The 23,382-nt window shown below is 52.7% G+C and overlaps 1 protein-coding gene across 1 annotated transcript in view; it reads left to right on the forward strand.

Annotated features, from left to right (window-relative positions):
- Ulk4 (unc-51 like kinase 4) overlaps nucleotides 1-20,603 on the forward strand; it is a 303,260-nt gene extending 282,657 nt beyond the window's left edge. Inside the window, exons 36-37 of the mRNA XM_041677287.1 lie at nucleotides 18,747-18,832; nucleotides 20,474-20,603. Of these exons, the coding sequence (XP_041533221.1) occupies nucleotides 18,747-18,832; nucleotides 20,474-20,537 (150 nt within the window). The 3' untranslated portion in view covers nucleotides 20,538-20,603. The remainder of the gene's footprint in view (nucleotides 1-18,746; nucleotides 18,833-20,473) is intronic.
- The last annotated feature ends 2,779 nt before the right edge of the window (nucleotides 20,604-23,382 follow it).

Genomic DNA, 23,382 nt, shown 5'->3' on the forward strand with positions numbered 1-23,382 from the left:
GAAGGAGAAGGCATGAGGGCCTCTGCAAGGCAGTGTTGCCTCTGCGTGTGTTTGCTCATGCAGTTCTTCCCAGCATACCCACCCCTACTTCCTTTTTTCCTCCCACACTGACTCTCTCTTTACTTGCCCCCACTCCTCTTTCCTTCCTTCCTCCCTTCCTCCCTCCCTCCCTTCCTTCTGTTTATCCCTAGTCCAGCGTTCCCTCACCCAAGGCCTGTGCAGTGTACCTTTGTCTCCTCTACTGCTGCCTGGAGCCTTAGCAGCTTCTTCTGAGAGGTCCTCTGTCTGGAGGTCCCCTGCTCACCTGGGAGCCTTAGCGACTTCTGAGAGATCCTCTGTCTGGAGGTCCCCTGCTCTCTTGCTCATCTCCTTTCACCCCTTCCAAAGGCCTCATCAGGAATCACACGCGGGCACACAGCACATGGCACTGAGAACCAGCAGCCTCCTGCCTCACCCCCAGGTGGTAGCCAAGTTTTCTCACAGGCAAGACTACAGTTCCTTCTTCTCAGCCTCAACAAGGAAGCTCAGCTCGGTTTTACCAGAACCAGGGGCTGTACACTGGGTGTCCACGCAGCTGATGCTAAGCACCCACCCTTGGGGTGGATGGCTGAGAGCCCCAGAAGGTTCAGTTCCGACGGCTGTCTGCTCCCCTCTGGGGCCTTTTCTTCCACACTGAGTTATGTGGCTCCTTTTCTATTTTTACTAGAGACTATTTTTAGATCCGTTTTATATTCATGGCAACATTAAAAGAAAGGTGCAGAGATTTTTCAACACCCTCCCATGTGTAGCCTCCAAGTCGAGGAGAGAACATGGTCCTCTGAGCCACCTCTAGAGTCCAGCCGTGAGCATCTTGGCGGCTTCTTGGGCCTGTAATTATCTGGGGCCCCTTGGCCTGGAGGTGTTAGCACATTCTTTACAGCTGACGAGCCTTCTTGACACCATGCACTCTGCAATTCACACTGCGGTTCACACTCAGTGTGAGGTGTCCCGTGGGTCTGCACAAGTGTGCAATGGCACACATCAGTTGGCATAATGCTGAGCCCCACACTGTCCCAAACATCTGTCCTGCCCCTCTGTGTTGTCCCTTTCTTTTCCCCCAGACCTTGCCAGCCCATGATCATTCTTACGGCACAGTAGTTCTTTTTCTACAGCACCGCAGAGTTAGCGTAAGCAGTGCGGACCCCTTTCGGATTGTGTCAGAGTTAGCGTAAACAGTGCGGACCCCTTTCGGATTGTGTCAGAGTTAGCGTAAGCAGTGCGGACCCCTTTCGGATTGGCTCCTGTCCCTCATAACATTGCACCGACGTTCTCTTCACTCTGGTCACTGCTTGGCAGCTCATCTCTGTCAACACGGAACAGTTTCCTGCATCTGGATGCAGCACACAGAACTCACCCCTTCACCTTCTGGAAGGTGCTGGGTTTGGTGGCTTCCTAATTTTATCAGTGTGCTGAGAGCCTCCGTGGGCAGGTTTCTGTGTAAACGTCTGTTTCCACTCCTGGGTAATTACCAGGAGTGCGGTCCCAGGAGCATATGGGAAGTGTTGACATGGTTTGTAAGGAACACTCCAAGAAGCTTCCAAAGCAGCTACTCCTTTTTGCATTTCCAGCAGCAAGAAACTACAATTCCTGGTGCATCATCGCTAGATGACATCAATCCCAGAGTGCCACCACTCTTCCAATGCGGCTCATCAGAGTAAAGGGCTCGGGGAGCGAGTTTGCAGATGCCAACAGAGGCATTATAAAACACCTGGGGAGGCAATAGGCCTCTCACAGCACAGCACAGCACAGCACAGCACTGCACAGCACAGCAGCACACCACAGTACTGCACAGCACACCACAGTACTGCACAGCACAGCACTGCACAGCACACCACAGCACTGCACAGCACAGCACTGCACAGCACACCACAGCACTGCACAGCACAGCAGCACACCACAGTACTGCACAGCACAGCACCACAGCACACCACAGTACTGCACAGCACAGCAGCACACCACAGTACTGCACAGCACAGCAGCACACCACAGTACTGCACAGCACAGCAGCACACCACAGTACTGCACAGCAGCACACCACAGTACTGCACAGCAGCACACCACAGTACTGCACAGCAGCACACCACAGTACTGCACAGCACAGCAGCACACCACAGTACTGCACAGCACAACACAGCAGCACACCGCAGTACTGCACAGCACAGCACAGCAGCACACCACAGTACTGCACAGCACAGCACAGCAGCACACCACAGTACTGCACAGCACAGCACAGCAGCACACCACAGTACTGCACAGCACAGCAGCACACCACAGTACTGCACAGCACAACACAGCAGCACACCACAGTACTGCACAGCACAGCACAGCACAGCAGCACACCACAGTACTGCACAGCACACCACAGTACTGCACAGCACAGCACAGCAGCACAGCACAGCAGCACACTACAGCACAGTTCAGCACAGCAGCGCAGCACAGCACAGCAGCACAGCGCGGCACTGATGCGGGCTTTGGAAGCAGCCTGTGAGTGCTGGCTTCCCAACTCCTTGACTTTACAGCTGGGTGGAAGTGACCTTTCTCTGTACTGTTGGCCTGTGGTGCTCTCTAAGCCTGGTTGCTCCAGGATTGTGGCTGTTGATGTAAAACCCCAAACATAGCAACTCTTCCAGAAACAGCTGCCACGATCTTCCCCTGTCACATCTGCTCATCAACCCAGAAGTCCCAAACAGCAAGGACTGCAGCAGGTCAGTGTCATGAGATGCAGGGTCCTAGGCTAGCTCACCCCCTGCGATGGTTTCTTCTGCTCCTTTGAGCCCCAAGCTGAGTTTCTTGCAGAGAAGTTAGGTTGAAATACCCCAAGGTCCCCTGTGCTACTTCTTCTCAGTGGCAGATGCCCGAGGGGCTGACTCTAGACTCACACTGGAGAAAACTGCCTTAGCCTCTGCCTCTGCAGAATGAACTCTGTGTTCTGGCAACTCCAGCATGGCGAACTCAGGGGGCTGTGTTTATGATCATTGTAGAGAAGTCAAGCTTGTAAAATCTAAGGGAAAGTTTGGAGCATGTGGAATAGCTCTCAGAGGTAACCGTAGTCCCCTCAACACCTGACCCAGTGAGCCCAGCAAGCCCCGGCCATAACTGAGGGGTTCAGAGTGCTGAGACAATGGCATGCCATTAAATTAGGGGCCTGGTAGGTATGCAGTTTATGATGCCCCAGGAACTGCCCCGACCAGATCAATAGGTTATCTAAAAGGTTTTAAATAGAAAAACAGATGAGCTGACCGGGAGTGGACAATTGCTTCCACTGACCACTCCCAGCTTTGTGACACAGGAAAGCAGCTTTTTGTGGGAAGGCCTGTTCTGCTGGGACCCTGGGGCTCACTGTCTTTGACCAGTCTACGCTAGCTGGGCACCCTGGCCACTCCAGGAAGGGTTCTTAAATGCAGCCCAAAAATACAGCATTCACACCTTTCTTCTAAGTACCAAGTATCGGGCCCATCAGGGCTCTGGGAATTGAGGTTCCTCACAGTATTCCGAGGGCCATGTTCTAGTAATTTCTTTCATTATAAGCAGGAAATATATTTTCTGTGTCAGATTGGTGGAGAGAGAGAGAGCCATACACTCCAGTACAGAGAGCCCCAATGGAGGCTCTCTGAGTCACATGGAAACCTTAAAGTGGGGAGCCTTCTCTGGAGGCCACAGCACACTCCTTCTGAGGCCCCCTGACCTCAGGATGAGGTACTGTTCTAGAAATGAGTTCGTCAGGGTTAGCTCTGGCAGCCCAAGTCCTACTTTGGGGCAAACTGTGTGGAGAGGAGTGCCTGGGCAAAACTGCATTTGGAAGGAAGGGAGGGCACTGGGTTTCACAGTCAGGTGCTGCCCACGGCCTGGGCAGACTCCAAACTTAGACCCGAATGTAAGGCTCTCTTCTCATCAAAGAAGTCACTGTGTTCCCATAACTCATTCCTCACCCACCTCAGACGCTGGCAGCTTGAAAGCCATTGTAAAGACATTTAATCCTCTGACTGTGTTTACACAGGCTCACGGGATCAAGGTCCAAAAGGTTTTCCAGTCACGCTTAAGAAAACAGACCGTGTGTACCCTGTCCTCATGTGTGACCGTGGTAAACAAGGCGCACAGGAGTCAACACTGGTGACTGAAAGAGACATCCCCACCCCCAGTGCCTCAGGACTGCAAGGGTTCTGGAAAATGAGAGCGCCTTCCTAGGAAGAGGCAAGGCTCTTGTGTGGTTGAAGCCATCTTTCGAGGCTTGGACCTTGTCCCCAGAGATCAGGGGGTATCAAATCCTCAAGGCAACAGTGTTAGGGGCTGGTACCTTTGAGCAGTGGTGGGTCATGAAGGAAGGGCCTGGAGCTGTTGCCATAGAGAGGGCTCCTGAAACATGGCTGTGTGTTCCTGCCTCCCTCTTTCCTTCTCCCCCTCCCTCCTCTTTCCCCACTTTCCCTCCCTGTCTCCCACTCCTTCTCCTTCCTTTCTCCATCCTCTCAGTCTTTCTCTCTCCCTCCATCTTTTAGTGACTGCAGAAAGACTGTTGCGTGTGGCAGGTTCTTGGCCCTGGGGCTTCCGATTCCACGGCAGAGAGACACATATATCTTGGTTCTCTGTAACTCACCTGTGTCTTGTGTTCTGTTTTATCAGCATCAGATGAGAGCTAAGATGCCCAGAGTGTCTGTGCCCTGGGGCAAGAGGAGAATGAGGCTGCCCTTCCTTGGTCCTGGCTCTCTGAGATCAAAGTCACACAACCAAATTTCACCCCTTGCAGGTCCCGTTTGATCTGATTTCATTTCTGAATTTTGGACCAAGAAAAATCAATACAAAGATAAGCATCCTGTTCCATTCCCAGTTGAAGTGCATATCCCAGGGGTGTAACTCAGGGAGCCTGCATATCCCCTCAGTTCTCCAGCCAGCAGGAAACCGTATCCCTCTGTCTGCCCCAGTCCTGTTTCTTCTTCTACCAAATTAAACAGAAATGATTTCTTCCTGCTTGTTGGAAGAGGGAAAAAAAATTCCTAAATCCTGTGCTTGCTCAGCCTTCATGCAACCCAGGTCCTGCCTGCTGGGTAACGTCCCCCACCCCCTCGTGTGTGTGTGTGTGTGTGTGTGTGTGTGTGTGTGTGTGTGTCTGTCTGTCTGTCTGTGTGTTTCAACTGTCAGCTTCATCAGTTGCTGCGAGGCTCTCCGAGGCTCAGGATTACTGGGGCATCTTTGAAGTCTTCTGCACCACTTCCTCTGCCATCCTCAGCGAGCCATCTGTATGCACAGTACAGCATCCTGCCACCAGGAAGGTGTGGCCTGTGGTCCTTAGAAGGACCAGTCCTGAGGAGATGGCCGACATCCGGCTACCTGGACACCTGCCACTTTCTTGTGGAAGTCTTGCAGAGAGAGAGCAAGAGGCAGGGTAGGGAGGCCTCGTGTGGGAATAATACTGGAGCGCGGAATAGAGGAAGGGAACCTGTGTTTGCATCAGGAGGCCATGACCTAGATCTCTGCCTTGGCCCACTTGCCCCCAGCTCCCCCCCCCCCCGTGCCATCACTATGGCTGCACCCTTGGGTGTTTCCGAGGCCCTAAAGAAGCATCTTCCCTATCTTGACCCTGGGTGTTCTCTGCCGTGCCGCCTCCTCCCTGTCTGCTCCTAGACGAACAGGGGGATGGGGAATGCTTTAGCTGACAGAAGGTTTGTAGCCTCGGAGTCCCAACCTGGACAGATCTGAAAACCCAGCCTTACTCAGCTACCAGACTCATTCGCGAGTCTTCACTCTGCGGCCTTACTCACCCCATCTCACAGGGGTCTCATAGGGATCGGGCAATCATGTCTGGAGGATCTTCGCGGAAACAATGTACCCTCGTCAACCTATAGGACAGCATTAGGAGTTGATCTCCGAAGATGGAAAGAGTTCCCCATTCCGTCAGGCCTGTCAACAGGTCTTTCCAAGTGAGGCCCCAGCAAGCGTAGTCTCAGGATCCCAGCTTTAAGTCAGTTTCTCAAGTTTCTGTCAATAGCGAGATTAACCGTGGCCACTCCTGCCACTTGTGAGCAGCCACTGTCATCCTCAAACACACTTACTGCTCAGCCAAATGAAGGGCACAGCAGCAAGAGCTCCGGCCTGAGGTGACGCAGGAAGCAGCAGCAGCTATAGGTCAGCTCGAAGAGAAGCACTTCCTCCAAAGGGAACTAAACCTCAGCTCTGTAGTAATTAGGGCGTTGGGGCTGCGTCCCCAGCACCCCGGCTGCCTGGCTAGCTTATGCCCGAAATAACAACACACAAACTGTATTCATTTAATCACTGCTTGGCCCATTTCTATCTAGCCTCTTCTAGGCTAATTCTCACATATTAATTTAGCCCATTTCTAATCATCTGTGTAGCGCCCCTAGGTGCGCTTACTGGGAAGATTCTAGCCTATGTCCATCCTGGGTCGGAGCTTCATCGCGTGCGTCTGCCTGGGAGCTGGGAGCATGGCGTCTCTCTGAGGCGTCTGCTCCCGAGAGGAGAGCTGTGGAGTCTGAGCTCACTTCCTCTTCCTCCCAGCGTTCTGTTCTGTTTACTTCTTCCACCTATCTTCTAACCAATGAGGGCTAAGCAGTTTCTTTTTATTTAACCAATGACCTTCCTCCATCACAGCTCCCCAGAACTCTGGGAAAGCAGCCATTGGTCAAGCTGTGTGCTGCCTGCAGGCTACAAGCCTACTGTACACCTAGCACCAGCAGGCAACCATGGAAGGAAAACCTGGTCAGCAAAGCCAGCCCCGTGGCTGAGCCTGTGGTTCAGAGGGCACTTCCAGCATGCGCTCTACCATGTCAGGCCCATGCGGATCACCAGGGGTCTGCCTCCTGGTCACGCTGTGTCACTGTCTAGAACCTGGCACCAGAGAGGGCACTTGATGTCCCATCCTGTCCTGCCTTTAATTCAGGCTCGTGTGACATCCAGGCCCACCTGCTCCCCCTGAGTAACTGTGGAAGCTGGGCCAGGCTCGGTTTCACCCTGGCCCCTTGAAACATGAGGGAAGAGTGCAGATGCTTCCCTGAGGACCTTAGCATCCCACCCACGCCCCACTTGTCAGGACAAGTCCCCAGGAGCTTTCTCCCCACCCTTCAGCCATCCTTTGGGGGTGGGCTCTCATCTTTCTTTGAAAAGGGTATTTCTCAGAAGACATACTTTCTGCCTCTGCCCGACGACACTCCTGAAGTCCCGGATGAGCAGGGACTTTGATCCTGTGGGCGCTCTGTAAAGTTTGATCTTTTGATCTTATGTTTTGCTTCTCTATTCTTAATGGCTTGCCTCCAAATTGCCTGAGTGCGTGTCAGGTAAGACAAACACTGTCTAAAGCAAAAATCCGTGTGCAAGCGTTGCTGCAGAGTCCCTAACCAGGTGCCATAGTGCCGCCTTGAAACTGGTGGGGGCGGTGAGTGCTGGACATCCGCTCTCTCTGGGATCATGACCCCGGTGCCCCCAGCGTTCAGCTCCATCCCTGCCCTCTGGGCCATTATAGAGAACTTCAAGGAGCCTTCCCAGGGCTGCGAGGAACGCACTCACTCACTCACTCACTCACTCACTCACTCACCCATTCTCGCCCTCCCTTCTTCCCTCTGTCCCCCTCTACTAAAATAACACACTTCTCTGCTCTGACTTCCCTGGAATGTGGGCCTCTGAGCCAGGTTGGGGGGCAGTGCAGGGAGCAACCATAGCTTACTAAAAGTTCATGTAATGTTACCCAGAATTCCTAGCAGGCAAAACCCCGAGCCCAGGGTATCTGGGCTGTGTAGGTGAGGCAGCGGCAGCTTGTCACACAAACTTTCTTCATTTTTGCCGTCCAGTGCACGCGAGACCCCGAGAAGTGACAGGAACTGGGGCAGCACCAGCTGGAACCCAGCTTCTTGGGGTGGAAACAACCACACTGCTCATCCGTGAGATCTCGTCACTCGGGTCCACGAACATCTTTATTCTGGGCCACTATTGTTATAGCTGTGAGGTCTAGGCCAAGGCTTGATGTGAATTTGGATTTGTGAGTGGCGAAGACCTCATGAATAATTTAGATTGATTCTGAGGGCTCCACCAGCTTTCAAGAGGCAGGTCCTTCGATCCTTCAGGGAAGTTAGTGAACCTTTAGCTCTGGAAGAACACAATTGCTACAATGTGTCGTTGTGCTGTTGTCTGCCTGTGTTTCTGGGTAACATTAAAATATGTGGTAAGCTGGGGACTGCTCACAAATCCCAAGAACTGGAAACTCCTATGTGGCAAGCAACAGGGGAGACAGGAGGTGGGCTTGGGCAGGTGGAATATTATAAATTAATATTAGGATTTCTACTTCTGGTCAACATGGAGTTATACAGCCCAAATTTACCCTCCTGTTAAAAATAGCCAAAAGGAGGAGCAGGGCAGGTGAGTGGAGGAAGCATTAACACGACCCTAGACACTGGCAGTCATGGTTAGTGACCCCTAAGAGGTGTCAAGAGGGCAGGCAAAGGACCCAGCTGGATACCTTGAGCATCTGTCACCTCGGCTTGTGGAAGACCTGCACGGACTGCAGCAGAGTCCCTGGGCAGAAGGCACCGAGCAAAGGGAGGCCAAGGCAGCTCGTATTCACAGGACACAGGTCTGGGCAGGAAGCTCGGGGTCCCCATGCCCCGCTGAGTATCGAGCAGGACCCGTGGACACCTGTGTGGGAGGCTAAAGACTATGGGAAGTATATATATGGAGTGTATATATGGAGGTCAATTTAACCCCTGGCCAGGAAGTCCTCTCCTGTCTAGGTCAGCTGACCTGTTTCCCAAGCCCCACCTCCCCACCATAGTTCTTGATCTCCCTCAGCCATGTGTCCGCTTTCCCCCAAATAACCTTCCTCAAAGGCACCCCCATAGAAAGGGAGGAAGGTAAGTCACACAAGGGCTGCACAATTGGGTCATCTTACAGGTATTTCCAGAGGCTGTTAGCATTTGATCAAGACCCTTGGCCAAAATCATGGGAGCATGGGGATCCCGGCCATCCAGCAGTCAGGGCCAGGCTTAAATTCTCACTAATTGGTGCCTGACAACTTTAATCATGAAGTCAAAACATACTCTAATTCCAATTTTCCTTTTTGTTTTATTTTCCTCTCGGTTTTGCTAATGGGAAAGCATTTCAGACAAAGACGCTCACGGTGAAGTCTGGAGGACAGAGTAAGGCTGTGGAGGACCTGAATCACTGTGGGTTCAGGGGGCCTCCCTGGCTCCTATTTTGGTGGCTGCCCGAGTACCCAGTCGGTTCCTGAGGTTAGGGTGAGTCTCATGGAGGTACCTGCCAGCTGCTGCACCCAAGAAGCATGCAGGTCACTCCCTGGGCCCATGCATCTCTGCCTCTGGCTTCCTTGGCTGTGTATCTGCCCTCAGGCCTAGAATAGCCCCTCACCTGCCTCCCTGAGTGGAGACTCAGGGCCTGGCCCACAATGAAGAAGGCAGGACATGGGCTCAGCCACCAGCTTGACCACTGTGGCCTCCACTCCCGTTCCTCTGACCCCCAAACCTCCTGTTTTGCATTAACAGAGTTTTGTGCATGGACTCCTCAAAGACATGTGGGAACCAGGCCCACCTATAATGGCCCCTCTGTCCCCTTCCTCACCTGTGGGTATCTTGTTTCCTGGAGCAAAGGTTTCTGCTCAAAATGCTGAGCAAAACCCATAGCCGGTCATAACCACTGTCTTGTTACCCACTGTAAGGTGGCTCAGAGGGCCACAGCTCACTGCGGGAACAATCTGGTGATGTATTAAGAAGTGATCACTTACCCAAATGTCCATGTACTTAAGTCTATGGAGCATACTGTGGAACTTGCCAGTCAGCTGGTGTCCCCGCCCCAGGAATCAATATGCAGCTGCACTTGCCATCTTGAGGTGCACGCCCCGTGGCCCACTCTGGCCTCACCTGGAGGGCGCAGAGCCACCCCACTTCTTGTGGGAATGGAGCGTTCTGCTTAGAGACCGTGAAGGAGTCAGACTTTGTCCCAGCTCCCCAAGGACTATTTCGATGTTTAACCCCGCAGGAGAAAGGGCTATACGATGTCTGTGACTTCATACAACTAGGACATCCCCGAGTCCACACACAGTGACTCTGCTCCGAGACTCCTGTTAGGACATCCCCGAGTCCACACACAGTGACTCTGCTCCGAGACTCCTGCTGAAGGTCACCTGAGGGGCTGTTCACGCGTGCTCACCTCACCCACCCCGTGTGTCCTTCCTGCCCGAGGGCGCACTGGAGCCCCAAGCTTGTCGCAAATGCACGCACGCAGGGGCTCACACTGTAACTGGGGGAGGGGACCTCGTGAGGATGTCCGTGCCCCCACTGTCATAGGGCCAGGTTGCTGTGATGCCCATGGCTCAAGTGCACACAGTGTCTCCTCGGTGGCACCTCGTTTCTTCTGACCCACGTCCTCACATCTGCCAGGTCACGTGATGTCTTCCACCTGGAACGTTCTCTCTGGTGAGGAATTATGGCAGCCACATCCCACTGCCTCCTGATGTTGCCTTGGAGACTCTTGATTTTGTTTCCAAACACTTGCTTTAGGTCTCTCGGCAAATGTGCACCCTGACCGTATCTTTCACTAGAACTTTCTCTGGGTAGGCCCTGGTTTATGGCTAATCCCATAAGAGGTCCACAACTCCGACTTCTTGCCAATTAAGCCTGTTTCTTCATCTCGTTTATTTGGGGCTGGCTGCGGTGGGTAGTTAGTTCAGTCAGGCCTCACAGGTTTCCCAGAGCAGCTCCCCTATAGCGAACACTTTAAACACCCTGGATGGAATGGCTGGAAAGAGATGCAATTATGAATGGTTTCTAAGCAATGAGGGCATTTTACCTGCCCTATGGAGAGCTGAGAGAACTGGCTGGGTTCAAGCGAAAGAGGAAGCAACTCTGGATGAATTTCATCTAGAACATAACTGTGTCTTATGGGGCGACAAAGAAAAACACTGAGACCCTCATCTTGCCATCCGCGGCCTCTGGCTAGGCTGGTTCAGGGCAAATGTAAAGAGCAGGTGACCTGCTAGGCTGAGCAAGGCACAGACCACCCAGGAGGAGGAAGTCAAGGCTGAAGAGAGAATAAGGCCACCAGCATCAGTGCCTAGCTAAGGCCAGCACTGCCAGCCTGACCACCGCACCCTCTGCATGACACCGGCTCAGATCTGGGAAGCGGTGCAGGGGTGGGCTGTGCGCATGTCCCCTTTGACTTCAGCGAGCTCACTTCACATCCATCCTCCTGCAGACGACATCCTTTCCACCTCCCTCTCAGCCTGAGTGACACTCCACTGTCATCCGCCGGCTGATGGCCCACCTGGGCGGCTTCATTTCCTGACTGCTGTGAGCACCATCAGCCCACACAGCTTCCCCAAGGTGTGCTGACGTAGATTCCTGTGGGTGCTGCCCTTGGTGGTCTGTGGATCACCTGGGATTCCCTTTCCAGGTTCATGAGGACTCGTGCTGATTCCCACAATGGTGGTCCCAGTTTACATTCCCACCCGCAGAGCTGAAGTTTCCTCTCCACTCCCTTTTGCTTTCTTTCTTATTGATTGCTTGGTTGATTGTTGAGGCAGGGTTTTTCTGTGAAACAGTCTTGGCTGTATTGGAACTCACTCTGTAGACCAGGCTGGCCTTGCACTACTGAGATCCACCTGCCTCTGCCTCCTGAGTGCTGGAATTAAAGGCATGCGCCACTGCTGCCGGGCTATTTATATAACTTATGTATGTAGGTGTTTCTCCTGAATGTGCACCATGGATGTCTAGTCCCCATTAAGGCCAGAAGCGGGCACCGGGTCCCCTAGAACTGGAACTACAGATAGTTTTGAACGGCCGTGTGGGTGCTAAGAATCGAACCTGGGTCCTACAGAAAGACAGCCGGTGTTCTTGACTGCTGAGGCCTTGCTTGTTTTCGTGATGCTCACCATTCTGGTTGGGGTGCGATGAAATTTCAGTTAGTTTTGCCTTTCATGTCTTTGGTGACTGAGGTGTGAGGCTGTTCCTGATCCGTACCGGCCGTTTGTATTTCTTCTTCTGAGAACTGTCCCCATTCCTTTGTCCACTTACCGATCAGGTTGTGGGGTTGAGTACGAATGGCCCCATAGACTCATGTGCTTGAGTGCTTAGGGAGTGGCATTAGGAGGTGTAGCATGTTTGGAGTAGGTGTCACCTTGTTGACAGGTGGGGTTTCAGCTCAGACCAGGCCCAGTGGTTCTCTCCTATGGATCCAGTTGAAGTACTCTGAGCTCCTTTTCCAGCACCAAGTCTGCCTGCCACCATGCTTCCTGCCATGACAATATGGACCAAACCTCTGAACTGTCAGCCAGCCCCAGTTAAATGGTTTCCTTTATTAGAGTTGCTGTGGTCATGGTGTCTCTTCACAGCAATAGAGCACTGACTAAGACATGGTCAATTTTGTTTTTGAGACATCTCTAGCTTTTTCCAGTACATCCTCTTGTTTAGGAGCCCAACATGCTTTTGTGAGGAAGATAAACTCTAAGTGGATTCTGGGGAACCCCCACCACTACCCGGAATGCGGGTCAGCAGCTGGAGACTGTGAATATTCTCCATCCTTCCATCTGGGATGCACTCAGTCAGCACCCAGTGATTCTTGAGAACTCGAGTCTTGCACCCAACAGTGTGGGTGAGCCCAGGTGAGACCTCAGCAGCCGCCATAGAGAGAAAGCTTCCGGGAAGACCCAGCATGTAGCCCTCAGCACATGACGGAGGGCAGGGGAGGGGCTGCCCATGCTGTCACACCAGCTGGCTCTCCTGGGACGCCTGTCCCAGCATCAGTGTCCTGAGGAGCAGTCTAGAGAGATGACTCTGAGGAAATAAGAAAAGGCATCTGGGCAGACAAAGAGGACGTAGGAGGCTAGTGTGAGGGCTGAACGGGGAGATTTGGTTCTGAAATTTTAACTCTGTGAAGTAGAGTTGTCATAGTTACCTGCTTGTTTCTGCTCGTACCTGTAAGATCTGAAGCCACAGAACTAAAACTAATCTTCCTCGCGTGATGCACGCATCTGGAACAAGTGCCATGGAGCACCTGGGCTGCCCCCGTGTGTCCTGTCTGTCGGCGTTGCCCAGACCTGTCGGAGATGCTCAGGGGCCTTGGCTTTGCTTTGTCACACAGGATCACCAAAGATATTGACAATTATAAACAAACACTAGTGCGGGGCCCTGCCCACACTGGGGGGTGCTACAGCAGGTGCATGCCCACGCTCACACACATACACTCACACACGCACACACACGCACACGCTCACACGCTCATACACTCACACACATGCACACAAACGCACATGCTCATACACACAGGCACATGCTCACACACACATGCACACACTCACACACATGCACACAAACGCACATGCTCATACACACACACACATGGCTGTGGGGGAGCAGTTTGCTCTCGAGCTTCATGAAGGAATCATGTTTATCGACATCAGTTCCTGAGGCCTGCGAAGACGGGTAGCAGAGTCCATTCTGATATGCAGGCTTGGATCTGTCTCTACTCTCACAGCCTTGGCTGCACACTGAAGAGGCCGGCCCTCTTCAAGGTGCCATGATGGCTCCTCATGCTGGGCTGTTGTGTGGGAAGCTGAAGTCCAGATCAGAGAGCCAGAATCTAGGTAGTCCTTACAAAGACACTACCTGGCAGTCGTGGGACCGGGAGGACCTGAGGGCCGTTCTGTAGGACAGTTGTGGGGTTGCGTCAGGTGCTCTGTGCATACCAGTGTGATGGACACTGGCTCAGGGAGTCAGGCTGGGTATGTTTCCAGGTTTTGTGTTTTTATAGACTGCATGTGTATGTATAACTATGTATATGTGTATGCTTATACACAGACATGTATGTACATGCATGTACACACACACAAGCATGGCCTCGGCATCACTTCTAAACTCTTGGTTAAACTTAGTTGTCAACTTGACACAACCTCCGAGAGATTGTCTACACTTGCTTGACCTGTGAGAGTTGTCTTGTCAGTGGACATGGGAAGACCTAGCCCACAGTGGGCAACATCACTTCCCAGGCAGGGCATTCTCCACTATTTGAGAATGAGTAGTTGAGCTAGGCATTAGCTGCCAAGCAAGAAGCACACATTCTTTTGTCTGCTCTTGACTGTGGATGTGATATGGCTTGAGGTTTGAAGTTCCTGCCTTGACTTTGCTGCAACGATGGGCAATAGCCTGGTCCATAAATATTCCTTCTCCACACTAAGCTGCTGCTTGTTAGAGTTTTATCATAACCTCAGAAATAAAACTGGGTCAAACCGGCCTTAATACTGAGCTCAGATTCCCCAACTCTAATGACTGTGTGAGCTTCGTGTATTTAGTTTAAATTTTGTTCCTGTTTTGATTTGACGGTAGCCAAATGCTACCAGTCACTTTGCCAGCATGAAGTGAGGACTGGCATGCTGGACCTGGCTGACGTATCAAGACAAGAAAAAAGCTGAGAAACGGGCACCTGCCATGTGACATTTTAAATACCGAGATCTGCTTGGGCAGAGGACAAGTGGCAAGACCCAGCCATGCTAGATCAGCCTCTGGGTGTGTGAGACTTGGTGCCCGCAGGAAGAGCTCTCATTGCTGGGCATCTCCACCAGCTCCCTCTGAAGTGTTCCTCCCAGAGTCTTTGTCTCGTGTAAATTCAGCTGCCCAGTGGACAAGTGTCAGCTCACCTCCCCATGCCGAAGGTACAGAGTCTCTCCAGGCCTATTTGCACAGAACAGACCCAGCTTGGGTTTTAGTGAAACTGACGTATTGAGAAAGCAGCCGATCAGAAGATTCTCAGCTCAGCTCCACACCCTGTAGTGGCTGGAGAGACCAAGCCCTGGGACCAGAAAGCCAACACTCACACCTAAGTGGCCTTGGCTCCTTCACCCACCCCTCTGGCCAGTGCCGTGTTGCAAGGTCGCTCCAGCCCTGGGTGAACCTTAAGACTGGGTTCCATGGCTTGTCAAACTATCCTGCCCCCACCCCCAGGTTCCTTTCCAGTTAGCTATCTGCATCTGAAGAGATTCTTCCCAGGTGTTCTATCATAGTTTTATTAAGCATTTTGGAGGCTGGTATGTTGCTGGGTTATTTTAAAACTCATTTAGAAACTTGCTTGCTGGGTGTAAGCTGCCACTCTGTGGGGCTCTGACAGGTCGTCATTTCCACTTATTTGCTCGCACCCAGGGCTCGCTTGCTTCCTCCTTTCCGCCTCTCTTCCATTCTACTTGAACATGTGTAATGTTGCACCTCGGTTGATCTGTCATGTCTTCGTGTCTCTAGCTTTAGTGGTAGCAGTGGGTTTATAACATACGTTGTACAGGAGGCTAGAGAGATGGCTCAGCTCTTGGAGAGGACTGGCATCCAGTTCATGGCACCTATTGCGGACAGCTACACAGCCACCTGAAATGCCAGTCCCTGGAGACCAAAAACTGTCTCTGCAGGCAGCAGCACCATGAACACATGCCTGCTTGTTTTGAGGCAGGGCCTCAGGTAGCCCAGGCTGATCTTGAACTCTGCCTGGACCTCCCAAGTGCTGTGCGACAGGCCTCTGCCACAGGCGTGGCTGGGCTATGGGATACTGGGGTGTGAGGTGGGGGAGTGTCTTGGTGGGCACCACCTCTGCCACACCTAGAACACATGCAGCTGGGATTTCTGTTTTCACACGTTCTTTCTCCATTCTCCTATTCTGCAGCTCCAACAGCTGCATCTCCGAGACTGCTCATGTGGGCGTTGCCTTTTCTTTGTGTTCAAACAGATGGCTTTCTGCTCATGTCTTCAGTGACACTCCTTTTCACTGCTGAGTCATCCTGTGTTGTGTTCTTGTTTGGTTTTGTTTTATTTGGTTCTTTGCTTTAATGGTAAGAAAATTATTATTTGTGTGTGTGTGTATGTGTGTGTGTGTGTGTGATGGGAATCACTTCTCTGCTACCATTCGGCTCCTCTTACACCTTCCCTGTTTCTAGAGTGGTAAGTGGTTGGCAGTTTAGTCTTGGTCAGATGAGCCAAAGGCTTGTGTCACTGTATCACCTCTGTGTCTTTTTGTCTAAGACAGAGTCTCACCACAGAGCTCTGGCTAGCCTGGAACTTGCTACACAGCCCAGGCTGGCCTTGAACTTTGAGTTAAAGAGTTTTGCTTGCTTCTGCCTTCCAAGTGCTGGCATAAAGGGTATATACCACCATGCCTAGCCATGATTGTTTAATTCAAGTTTAGACTTTCCTAGATGCTAACTTCAGATTTCATCCTGGTGTTTAAAATGTCATGTCATGCAGTCCTGGCTGGCTGGAAACCTGCTGGTGGTAACTAGCTTTGTTTTAGTAGCAGAAATTGCTCTGTAGATTCAACCACAAGTTGAGACGGTTCAGACGGTGCTTCAGACCTGGACCAAAGGTTCCCGTGTCATGTGACTATACCTGGTGTGTCCCTGCCCCTGTGCTCAGACTGGGATGTTAGAGGTCTCTTGATGTGGGAGTGTCATATATCAATCTGTTGATTTCATTGGTTAAGCAATAAAGAAACTGCTTGGCCCTCATAGGTTAAAACATAGGTGGGAGGAGTAAACAGAACAGAATGCTGGGAGGAAGAGGAAGTGAGCTCAGACTCCACAGCTCTCCTCTCGAGGGGCAGATGCCTCAGAGAGACGCCATGCTCCCCTCTCCAGATGCGATAGCTCTGCTCTCTGAGGCACACGCGATGAAGCTCCGACCCAGGATGGATGTAGGCTAGAATCTCCCTGGTAAGCCACTTCGAGGGCTACACAGATAATTAGAAATGGGCTAATCCAGGTGCGAGAATTAGCCTAGAAGAGGCTAGATAGAAATGGGCCAAGCAGTGTTTAAAAGAATACAATTTATGTGTTGTTATTTTGGGGCATAAGCTAGCCAGGCGGTCGGGTGCTGGGGACGCAGCCCCGCTGCTCCTATTACTACAGTCTCTGGTAATGCAATGCTGTCAGATGGTCCCACGTCTGCAGTCAGGTTGGGTAAGGGGAGCCCAGCATTTGCACTGTGAGCTTGCATTCCTAAGCCCCTCCCAGATTGGTAGCATCCCAGGACCTTCTGGCTTCCAGGTCTTTCATTTTCTGTTTGTTGTGAAGCTGCCTATGTCCATAAGAGTGTCACATCAGAACCCAACATTGTTAGAGCAAAGGAAGGTGTTTCATCTGCAGACTCCAGTGACTAGCTGCAGTCACTGCCATTGCGGGGGGGGGGGGGGGGAGGTACAGGACACAGCAGAAGGGAAGGCAGGGAGCCGGAAAACTGTACACCCTGGGGGCTTGAGAACGCTCTCCTTCCCACGTCTCCAGTTGGGCATCTCCTGGAGCTCTGTCCACTTGTCTCTGGGGACTTCTAGACGTGGGGTGTGTCAAGCTTAACGTGGCCATGCCTAGTAAAACAGGTGTACTCAACTCAGGCATTTGTGGCCTTCTTCCCAGGCCAGCCTGCTGTGTTTGCCTGGACAGCCTGCTTGAGCACTCAGACTTGGCATCTATGCTCAGGGAGACAGTGGGTGACACCTTGGTTCTCTTTCCCACCCAGCAGCTCTGGAACTCTGCATAGCTGTAATGTCTAATGTACTCGTCCTTGTAAGACAGCAGCTGCAATTAAAGTTCATGTGTGCCTCAAATCTCATTGTTTCCAGTGAGTTCAACTTGCTTTTTAAAAGTCTGTGATATTAACTTCCCCTAACTTCTCTCGTATCTCCCCAACATGCTCCCTCACCCAACTCTGTCCTTTAAAAAAAAAAAAAAAAAACCATTAGGTCCAGTTAGTGCTGCCCATGTGCCCAGGTATGTCACCCATTGCATCATGGGAAACCTACCTGTGTGGGGAGCATTCCTGCCCACCCCGACCCCGTGCACACCTAGATCTTGCACTGGTGGAGACTAAAGCTGCCGGGTTCCTAGGTGCAGTAAGTAGCCATGTCCAGAACACAGCACTTGACAGCCTCCTCCCCATCCTCCAGTTCTCACGCTCTTTCTGCCTCCTTTCCCAAGACACTCTCTGAACCTTTAGTGTATGTTGGGGACACTGATAAAGATGTCACATTTAGACTGGACCTTCAGCTTTCTTCATGCTGTGCTCATGGTGTTATCACGGTCCAGTCCCTTGGCCACTTAATTGTCCCAGTAGTTTCCCAACTGTGCCTCCCACGCCGTCGTGTGGGTAAAGGCAGTCATCTCGGTGCAGTTTCTGGGGTGACTTTTCCGAAGTACCACCTCTACATGCACCAAGCCTGCATGCGATCCCCTTTGGGGGCTCGGGGGAGCAGCAAATGGGCCTAGATGTACCTGATGCAGCCTGAAGTTTGTGCTCCCTCCAACCATCAGGGAGCCAAGGCTACCATCCTCTGATAGCCATCTTTCTGTGCAGTTCCTGTAAGTCATTCTCGTGTCTCTACAGGAACTACAGTTAACAGCAGGTGAACAGACAGTGGGTCTCTTCTGCTCAGGACCCCATGCACACCTAACTGCCCCTGTGAACTGTTTGTTCAGGTTCTTCTGAGAACGAGGGATGCCAATCCTGCTGTAGTTGCTATGACCAAGGGGAAAAACATGAACTTCTTGAGCAGTGGGGGTGACCTGAGGCCAGCCAGTGTCAGCTTCGTGGGGATGGGAGCAAGGCTGTCTTGAATTCACTAGCCTCTGTGATGTTACCTAGAACACAGGCTGTATGCTTGCTGTGTGGGCCTGACACCCACCAGGACAAACCAGGGAAGGAGCAGCTGACTGCTGTCATCTTCTCCCCTTGCAGGTCACCTCCAGTGAGAAGCACCTGGAAAGCATCAGGAACACTGGCGACCTTCTGCAGGCCCTGAGGCGCCTGGCTCCAGCTCACAGGTATGGGAGCCAAGTGGCTGATGCTTCAGATCAGGTCAGCAAACGTTCTCGACCATTTTTGCTTCCCATATTAGGGGCCACCATCTTGTGGCCTGTCACTGTACAATGGGACTCTGCCCACTGTGAAAACACAGGCCTGGTGGTGGGAGACTGTGGGAGTCAACAGTCTTGGCCCTGACCACAGCACCAGGCTGCCTTCCTCAGCCCATCTTTAGGGGATCTACACGCAGCAGTGACAGCTAAGAAGTATGTCACACACACTGAAGGCAGGCGTGGCCCTCAGAGAAAGCCAAAGAAGAATCCAATTTGGAAAGCACGGCTGTGGCTTACATGTCCACCCATCAGCTCAGAGCTGCAGCCTGGCCAGGATCCCCTACCCTGGGGAGGAGCCCCCTCCTAACCTTCACTGGTATCTGGCATCTCCTGTGGTTTGTTTCATAGACAGTGTCTGGGATTTGGGGTCCACCTGAAGGAAACTGGCTGAGGCCCTGCAAGGCGATCCCATGCAGCAGCTCACACTCCAGTCCCGTAAGGTCAGGAAGAGAAGCTGGCTTGGATGGGAGGGCCCTCCTCACCTGCCAGGACCCATGCTGTGAGATGTAGGTCAGGAACACCGCTCAGTGCCCAGGGTGGACAGACCACTAAGCAGGGAGGTCCCCCCTCCTTCCTGCCAGCCATCTGGGCCTCCACACCTGCTGAGGCTGTTTGTCCTGAGACCAAAGGTAGCTTATTTTTGTGCTGGAATTAAATTTGGATCAAGTGTGTCCAAAGGAGGCTTAGTGTTCTTCAAGACTTGTGCCCTCTCCACCCACACTTCAGGATGCAGGCAGCCACTGCCCTGTCTGCTGGGGTTTGCTCAGATATCCCCACCTGCAAGGCTGGGTGAGTGGGTGGCACGGCTTTGTTTAGATTTAGCCCTGCTGGGAAGCTGGCCTTCCATCCATGCCAGTCCTCTGGGGCTCTGGTGGGCAGTGTGGCCCCAAGTGACTGGCCAGGGCTCTGCCAGAAGAAGGCCAAGTTCAAAGACATTCCACCATTCATCAGGGCCTTTGATGGCAGAGCAGGAATGCATACATGGAACTGTCTCTGGGTGGCAGCTCTGTTCCCTGGCTGCGGCTCTCACGGTGCACTCCACCCACCCTCCACCCACCCAGTTTACTTGCTAACAGCTCTCTCTCCTTGCCTTTGAGAGTGCCTGCCACCCACAGTCTGCTCTCTCAGGGGGCTGCCCCAGTGCCACGCTTTTCTTTGCTCGCAGCCTGGTTTACATGTGTCTCAAACACAACATGCTTCTATTCTGAGCTCCTAATTGTCCACTTGCCATCTCCCAGCAGTATCCCACAGTTCCTGGTAGATAATGCCCATAGTGGCCAGGACCTTGCCGTACAGAGCAGAGTGGGTGTGGGAAGGTCTGTGAAGCAGGGACTTGGGTTGGCAGAGTTTGCCCCACAGGTCCACACAGGCAGCTGGTGCCCAGGTCCTGATGTTGAGGCATAGCAGGGACACACTGGCTCTGTGACTGTGACACTGGGCTTTAATATGGGCTTCTCTGAGAACCAGCTGGTCTTTCAGGTACGTGGCCTTTAAAGGGAGCATTTGACCACTCCTGCCCATTGAATGCCATCTCTTTCTCTTCCACAGCTCGCCTGTTGACACCACTGTGGCTTCCTTGGCCCTAGAACTCCTCCAGGCTGTTGGGCACTAGACAAGGCTGCACAAGGGCTCATGGTCAGCTGCACCGTGAGGTCAGATCCCACACATTTCTCCTTCCCATCAGCCTCAAGTGGAGCTAATAAAACCACCGGGCCGGAACCTGAAGCCTCAAGCCCTCTTCTTCCCTTTGCAGAGGCCAAGCAAGCCTCGGGGGCCCCTCTGCAGCAGCTCCGGACCTCACCTTCCCATGGTGTTCTGCAGCCATTTCCTTTCCTTCTCAGCAACAGAGAATTCCAAGAATTTTAGGGAGGCCTGGGTGAGATTCACACAGCAATCCAGCATGCAAGTGAGTGTGGAACACTAGCGTCCACCCAGCTAGAGGGGATGGCGATGAACCAGCAGAATTGTTCATCCCTCAGACTTTACCGTTTCTGCCAAGTGCTAAAGGTCTGGTGTACGCTCAAGGTTGTGGGGCTGCTGTGTGGGTGGAGCCTGGGCAGTTTCAACTAGATGACCTTAGGCCTCTGGAACAGCTTTGAACCAGGTTTCTGGCCCACTTGCTGCTCTGGGCTGCTTCTGCGGGGAGGGGTGTGCACAGCCAGACCAGGTCAGGCAGGTAGGCAGGCAGGCAGAGTATCCCTCTGTAGCAGGGAGCACGGGCCTACATTCACCGGCAGCCCTGCTGTGACATGATCTCGATAGCCTGCCAGCTCCAATTTAGCCTCACTACGAAAACAGCAACACTGTGCCTGACCACATCAAAGGCAGCCATGCCAATTACCTTTAGAGTCCCCACAGCCACCTGTAAGGGCCTCAGCTTCCTCCATGGCATGACTGGTTCAGGTTGGGTCCAGTCCTGAGCAGCCCCAAGCAGGACTTGGCTGAAAGCTCTAAGACTTCACACGGCTCCAGCGGGGTCACCAGGGGCCGTGCGGCTCAGTGGTCCTGGCCTGGATGCATTATGGACCGAGTGGGCAGGTGCTCTAAGAGAGAGAACCAGGTCTTATCTCCCTTTGTTCTGTGCTTGAGCTCTGGAATCCTGCAGGGAACTGCTTCAAAGCAATGGGACATTCTTCCTCCCCTCTCTCCCCTTTTCAGCAGAATACAGAGCAATCTAAAACAGGAAGGCTTTAACATTCCAGAACATTCTGTTAGGTGGCTGGCTTACAGACAAGGGGCCTGGTGGTGTGAAGCAGAGCTCCTGTCTTACCAGAGGCTAGACCGGCCTGGCCACTCCCCTCCCCTCTCAGTGCTGTGCCCTCCCCCACAAACTGCTGTGGAGACCATGAGCGCGCTGGATAGAGAGAGCAAATACAATTCCTCCTTTGCCTTCCCTGAGCTCTAGGATTCTGGTGGTGGCCAGCAGTCCAGACCCAGGCTTCTGCCTCCACCGCTTAGTCTTACTAAGCACACAAGTGAGAGGGAGGTGGCTGCCCAGGCCCTACCTTAGCCCTCTCCAACAGCTCCCAGCTCAAGCCCTTTGCTTTAACCCACAGCCTGAGAGCAGGGCGGGATATGCTGGCTCTCAGGAAACTCCAGAGGGTAAATGGCCACAACTGTCCTGGAGGATCCTTAGGTAGCAATGGCGGTCGGCTATAGGCTCACTGCCATGCCCACGTCTTTTGTTTCCTGCACGAACTCCCAGGATACGGGCTGACGTTTTCCTGTGCTCTGGCAGCTCTGGCTGTTAACAAGGTGAGTGGAGGATTCGAGTCTCCCCAATGGACAGCTCACAAGGTGCCCTTTACCGCCTTCCCCAGCACTGAAACTAGAAAGCACTAATAAATCTCCCCGGGTGCAGCAGCCCCAGCCTCATCCATGCCAGAGGCAGCATAAAAAGGTCCTATCCTTGACCTGGCCGGCAGCTAGGAGTCCTGGGGTAGAGGACTAGCTGGTTTAGACAAGAGCCGGCAGGCCCAGAAACAGATTCTGTTGAACTCTATGCAGCAGATGTTCACAAGGTGGCCCTGGTTCTGCTGTCACTTGTTTTGCCTGTTCAAGACCCCGAATACCCCAAGGCCTGCAGCCACGAAAGCCTTTTTCTCTGCTTTTCTATTTATGTATCTCACAGTGATTTTCTGTCAAACCCAGCTCTATGAAGGGCCACTGAAGAATGGTCAGACACAGCTTGCTGAGCTGCTGGGGTCACTGTTATCCGGTGCTCTGCCCAGCTGCACCTCAAGCCCTGACTGTCTGCAGTAGTTCTGCTGGCCCCACCCAAAACGAACAAAGGGGCAGGGTTTCCATTGCTCAAGCAGATATACACATGGTGCTGTTGCTGGCCCAGCTGTCTGGGCCTCTCCTTTTGAGAAAGCATGCATGCCTTTCTGGGATCAGCTCCTGCCTTCTACCTTGTCTGGACCCCAGCTGGCACCTCTGGGAAGGACTTCCTCACAGGGCCCTCCTGTGGACTAGAATGCTGGCTAACAGGCACAACCTTAAAACCCAGGAAGCCAAACAGCTCTCTCAGGCGCAGAACATTCTCTTTGGAAGACCCAAATATGAATCCTACCAGGTCTACACAGGAAATGCACCAAAGCTGCTCGCCAGACTCACAGCCAGGACAGCTCTGCTGGGCCCGTTCAGGTGCTGATTCTGTCCAGATAAACATTAGCATTTAAAAAGTGGAAGGGCTGCCCTCTCCAAGTGCTCCGTTCCTGTGCCGGGGATGATGTAGTCCAGGAGAGGCTTACTTGGCTTCAGCTTTAGTATCACTCACTGTAACAGAGACTATTGTAGGAAGTGCGCCTAGGTCCTTGGCCGAGAAGATAAAACTTGAAGGAGTACCGGCTACACAGGCTTGCTGCGCCTTTGGGTGAGAAGCGCCAGGATCAGTCAGTCACTTATTTGAGGCAGAAACACCCACACTTCCTCTGGTTTGCCTGGTCTCTGATGTA

This window comes from Microtus oregoni, unplaced genomic scaffold (assembly GCF_018167655.1).
Source record: "Microtus oregoni isolate MIOR12 unplaced genomic scaffold, Mior012 000028F_ref0000031, whole genome shotgun sequence".
Taxonomy (NCBI): Eukaryota; Metazoa; Chordata; class Mammalia; order Rodentia; family Cricetidae; genus Microtus; species Microtus oregoni.